The sequence below is a fragment of the Sprattus sprattus genome (assembly GCF_963457725.1).
Source record: "Sprattus sprattus genome assembly, chromosome: 19".
NCBI lineage: Eukaryota > Metazoa > Chordata > Actinopteri > Clupeiformes > Clupeidae > Sprattus > Sprattus sprattus.
Window position 1 is genome coordinate 15,859,224 of NC_137917.1, and position 6,000 is coordinate 15,865,223.

Genomic DNA, 6,000 nt, shown 5'->3' on the forward strand with positions numbered 1-6,000 from the left:
AGGACATATTCTGATGGCAGAGCCTATCATCGCTCACTCACCCTGACCTTTTCAACAAGCTTGCAAATGTTTAAAGCCAGATGTTTGAAGCAGAACCCTCTCGTCATTTTCAGTATCGCAGTGTCAAAAAGGACCATGAGGAGTTACTACTCCAATTTTCATACAGCAACACTGCTTTTTTTATGTATCATTTTAGAAAAAGGGCATTCTTGAGGCAACAAAATTCAATTACACATATCCCTATTTGCAAAATGTTCTCCTGCGTTATCTCTCATCTTACAGGACAGAGAGCTGATTGAGGCTGACTAGAGGAGAAAAGGGGGTGAAGTGAATAGATTTTTTTTTTTTTTTTTTTTCAAAAAAAGATTTATTGATTGATTGCAGTCACCAAGTGTTAAGATAGATTTATGGATGAGTGGAGAGAGTGGTCGGAAAAAAAGACAGGGGGTGGGGGTGCATGGGGGTGGGGGCATACCCAGTCCTGATCTGGACTAGAGGTGACCCAATTGTCAGCCACTATCTGAGTAACATCTGGGTGTCTTGTGCCTGAAGAAAAGGAGGATTAGAAGTCGTTCTTCTAAGTCCTGAACAGGCCCATTCCTGCAGCGCCACTCCGCACAATAGCAGAGAAGAAGCTTCAGAGTGGACCCAGGGCAGAGAAGATAGTGGTTTATCTTCTCCTTTATTAAATAGAGGATGAAAGTCTCATTTAATAGACAAAAACACACAGTGAATTAGCATTTCTTTTGATAGCGGCCCATTTCCATTAAGAAACTCATGAGCTGAGTTTTATTCTTGAGAAGAGCGTTCAACTACTCTGACAAAAAAAAGTCTTGCTGCTATAAGAAGAGGTTGTGCTCTCCTGTGTGACAAAGGAGCATGCCAATGAGTCACAGTCACCATTGTCTGAAGACCTCATTCTCAACCACTTCATGTTTCTCTATGGGGAAGACAAAAACTAAGCCTCCATTCTTACACAAAGACAGCATGTAAAGAACAGTAGGCCCTCTTCACAAGACACAAAACAACTGATGTCAAATGTTAAAGATGCGGTCTGCGATTAGGTTTCTGTTTTGTGAAAGGTTCTTGATATTTGTGCTCAACAGCCAAATAAATGACACCCTTACCTTACGTGCTCCTGAAGCACCATACTGATTGGTTGGGATTGTTTATGTCTCAGTCTGAGCCACTATGTTTGCTTCCCATTCACCGAGTCAGGACTGTGCAGGAACACAAGAGTCTTTTCAGCGCAAACACTGAACGGACAGCTTGAATTTGACAACAATGTATGGGATTATAATCGTGGACTGCACCTTTAAGGACACTTTAACTAAACAGGTAGATGACATGGTGAACAACTAACAAGTATGGGTGCTTCAGAAACACAGAGGAACATTATGTAAATATGACCAAGCTGGAAAAACCTCTCCATACTTGAGGTGTGGGCGCGTTAACTAAGTATTAGGATATGAGTTACTTCCCAAACAGTGTCACGCAAGAAAAGACTGAGTTGACTCTCTCGTTCCACTGTAATGCATCACATGCCAAAATGTCGACATGCCCCTGAGATAGTCAGCTATTGGAGAATCCGAGGGTGTTGGTTTGTCAGTCGATTTCAACCACAAAGTGTAACTCAACATTGCATGTTTCAACATGGCTTTGACTCTTGACAAAGCTATGACTAAAATCAATACTCCTCTGAAAACAGATACATGTAGAAGGGTTTGAAGACCGGTTGAGCTACATTTGAACCAATATCTCTCGTCATTAGAGGAATGATGTGTGTTCATCTGTGCATGATGACAAAGCCCATATCATGCGAATTACCATCTTCACTGTCAATATTATTCCTCAAAATTACATTTTTTCCGAAGAGGTTTTAAATAACAGTCCTCTTATTGCATGGGCGGTCTGCGGTGCAAGAGGAGGTAGTAGAGTGCAACAAAAACACAATCATTTCTATTGATTTGTCTATTTCTAATGAAACACCCACTGACACTTCTCTGAGCATATTACAAACAATTTAAATGTCTAGACCTTGCACAGTACTCCAACCATACTGCATGAACTGTGCATGTCTTTAATGAAACTATTTAATTCATAAAAAAGCAGGAAGTTGGTCCAATTCTACCTCTCAGTGGCTACACACGTAGCACTATCCTGTTAAACTGTAATATAATTCCGGTGACCCTTGCCTTGTAGGAGTGTTTTTAGCACGGAGTACCAACAACATCACAGGAGAATGCTGCCACCGCAACCTTTCCCACAGCCAGGGTGCGGTCCTGTTGTCCTCTAGGGGGACTAGGAGCCAAAACAACCCACCCAGTCGACCCCCAAGCCAGAGGAAGGAAGCCCAATCTTCAGTTGTCGGTCGAGGAGGCCTCATACGGCAAACCTCTGTTTACAGAGTGGGGTGTGGGTCAACACACCATGCTGGGGAGATGGTGATCTGGGGATATCTTTTTCCTCCTCTGAAGGTCTTGCTTCATATTCCATAGCAGAATAGGCCTTTGCACTGTATGGGACAGTATGAAAAGGGCATGCTGTTGTCCAGACAACACCCATCGCCATGCACATTTTCCTCGCATCGCCTCAAGCAGTGACTGACCATTACTGTGACTTTTTGTCTTTAAGTAATACTAGGTCACAACTGCTGAACTAAAAGGCCAACAGCACATGGTAACCAAACATGGCAGTAAAGCCAGACCTGAACCTCTGCAGAGCGCTTTTTCTGACTCACCTCTGATAAGATACCATTATCTGGCCGACAGTGACTGTCTACAGTCCAACAGTACCGACTGAGAAAGCTTTCAGCGTTGTCAAGGTTGCACTTTGAGAGCTTTACTGTATAAATTCAGAGACTGGTGAATCGCCAGACAGCATGTGTGAGCTGGTAATCACTTCACTAACCAACTGCAGTGTGGTACAGGTAACTGATTACTGCAGATAACCATACAACCTCGTTAGCGTTGTAACATCTGCAGTGCAATAGAAGATGTGATAATTAAATATCTCAAAGAGGAAGGTGGGCATGACTGATTCAAACCTACAGCAGCCTCAAGAATATATGCCTCCTGCATCCTCGCATATTTCGATCAATGCCACAACTCAGAGCTGTTTCTGTCTGCAATATAGAATTCCGAAGACCCATGTGCATCATTTGCCCAGCGTTTATCTGGTGGGTTTCTGAACCACTCTGAGATATAGCCTCTGAAGAAAGGTCTCTCCTAGGGCATTATGATGCCCACTGATGGATGTCCCTATGCACAGTCATACATGATGAAAATTCATTATGATCACATTCAACAGGAGCACCTTATACTGGTGACAATATTTAACAGACGTTGATCCGCAGGCACCAGCTACGATACCAGACCTGTTACCGCATGACGTAAACATGAACCGAGGGGGAGGGGTCAGGATTATCTCATCAAACACTGGTCATTCAATCTGTTTTCATACTCATACAATTAAATGCATGGTCTACGAATGGCATGTCTCAAAAAGTAGCCCATTGACAGAACTAGGCTACGCTACGTTATCAGTGTGTTAATGATGGGTGAGGTGCACCTAGGACAACGTAAAATGTGTTATTTTGACTGGAGAGATGGAGCTGGATGTGGAAGCTTTTCGCCTTAGGGATCAAAACATGGATATTAGACCTACATGCGAAAGGGAGGGGTGATTTACACTCTGGGTGTAAATTATTCTGCATTTTGTGTAAATACCACGACATATAACTTATTTGTTTCATAATGATATGGCACGTCATTCAACATCGGCCTGCTATTCAATGAGAGTTTATCGGTTGTCTGTTGTGATGATGCTCTACACTAACGTTGTAAATAACACAGGTCCACACAGCTGTGTTGTCTTTTGTCCCCACTGGCCCATTGTAACATTTTCTTTTTAATCCATAGTACCAGCAACACTTCATAAATTCCCCATACACAACACACACGCTCACTCACACAAAGGCGGCGAACTTGTTTTCAGCATTACAGGCAACATTGTAGCATAACTTCAACATTGCCCAAGTCTGCACCTGCATTATATTATCATAAGATTTACGAATGATTAACTCCTGATGTAAAATGTAGTCTACAACAATAGATCACCCACGTGAAGAAATACACAGGCTATCACATCTGTTGAAGGATGGCTTACGATGCATGGCCGACTTCGACGAATGTAGTTGTATGACCTGACATTCACTTAATAAGTCAAATATAAGGGCGAATGTAAAATTCTCCACGTAGTTTCTACTGACTGAAATACAGCACTTGTGAACGGAGTCTACCTCTTACAAAAAGAGGTTTCCAACAACTGAAGTCGGTCAAACCCCAAACCAAGCACTCGCCGACACTCAACCAAACCACACAGTAACTGCAACATTCTCTTAAAATAAAATGCGCCACGTTTTGTGAGACTTACATGTATCTGAAGGCAACCCATTTTCTCCCAAATCGTTGATAAGATTTTTGCATTCCATTTCGGTTATTCAGTCATGCGCTTGTGGTGTCTTCCTCCTCTCAGCTCGTGTAGCTACTCATTCCTCTAGCAATGCAGGGGGAAAAACTTGGTTTAGTCACTCCAGTTGCTCAGGACCCCAAGTCTTCCCCTTGCCTCCAAAAGAAGAGCGCTGGAGACGAAAAGAGGGCGAAAAAAGCCGGTGTCGCCAAGTAATGGACCATCAAAATATACAAATAAAAGAGTAGAGTTGGTTAGTCACAGAAAAAAAACGACACAGTATATATCCTGTCGAGAACAATGCTTCTCCCGTTACCGAGGGTAAGTTTTCCTCGGTGTGACGGGATAGTGCGACAGGCAACTTTCAGGGTAGTGGGGTGATCCTAACCCAGCGGTACAACAGCTGATGGTATGCTCATACGGACGGTCCCAACTCGGCCTCCCCAATCGACCATACCATATGTCATGGGGTTTTCATGTTGAGATGAAAAGCTATCGATCCCTCGCTTGCACTAACATTGCGTTTATATGATTGTGGAATCACTGAAAAATACTTAGTAGATCAACACTTTATTGTCCATTTCAGCAAAGCAAGAAGAAAAGTCTCCTAAAATTCCAGAAGACACGTTCGCCCTTTTCTCCAAAATGGTACAATCTGCCTGTGGTCTCTGCTCTGTGCACTACATGAGCAGACGGAGCGCGTTAACGAAGTATCATTGCCATCGTACAGGCCTTTCTGGCAGCAGAACCAAATATCAAGAATATCTAGCTCTTTTGGAATAACGAATTTAAATACATTAAAGGGTTACTGTGTGGCGGGTAGTCAGTTTGAAGAGGTTGTACAGTTGGACCTATTCCTAGATTTGCTGACTCGTTTTGGAACATCAGCAGTTCTATAATTTTGGTCTTTGATTTTCTGTGCCTGGCTATAGGCCTAGTCAATGAATGGTTGGAGAAATGTTATTTTTGTCAGTGACTGCACAGACTCAACCAGTGATCATTATCTTTATTGTGTGGGTTCCAGATTCTCTTACATCAACAGTAGGCCAACTGCTTACCATTACTCAAGAAATCCACAGAGGTTGGCAGCCCCCATTATGTAACGTAAATCATGTACAATATTTTTGTGGTTACACACACACACACACACACACACACACACACACATATCAAACACAATGCTTTATGTCCTTCCAGCCCACCAATGGTATGTTTTCACCACATGAACAGGCTGGCCCAGCGGATTAAGTAGGTTAACAGAGCTAAACTGTAAAGACAGATAGATAGGCAGAAAAGACAGATAGAGAGAGGAGGGGGAAGGAGAGGAGAACTTTCATCCGACCGTAAACCTCTTGCACTTTGACCCAAAAGCGGGTGATACGCTCTGTTCAATTAGGAATCTCATCAAAGCATGCAGAAGATGCTGAGGTCAACTGTTCCTGTCTTCTGGATTAGGGGAAAGCCTGAGTGACTGGGAGGGAGGGCTTTGGGGCTACACCGATGGGGGTTGCTGCTGGATCGGGGGTCCAG

At 43.2% G+C, this 6,000-nt stretch overlaps 1 protein-coding gene across 5 annotated transcripts in view; it reads right to left on the bottom strand.

The window, feature by feature from the left end:
- The window catches only part of map7d1a (MAP7 domain containing 1a), a 54,332-nt gene extending 49,485 nt beyond the window's left edge, over window positions 1-4,847 (bottom strand). For all 5 annotated transcript variants that reach the window (XM_080858277.1, XM_080858274.1, XM_080858276.1 and 2 more), the window contains exon 1: window positions 4,435-4,847. In XM_080858277.1, coding sequence (XP_080714403.1) covers window positions 4,435-4,492 — 58 coding nt within the window. In that variant the 5' untranslated portion in view covers window positions 4,493-4,847. The remainder of the gene's footprint in view (window positions 1-4,434) is intronic.
- Between the last annotated feature and the right edge of the window lie 1,153 nt (window positions 4,848-6,000).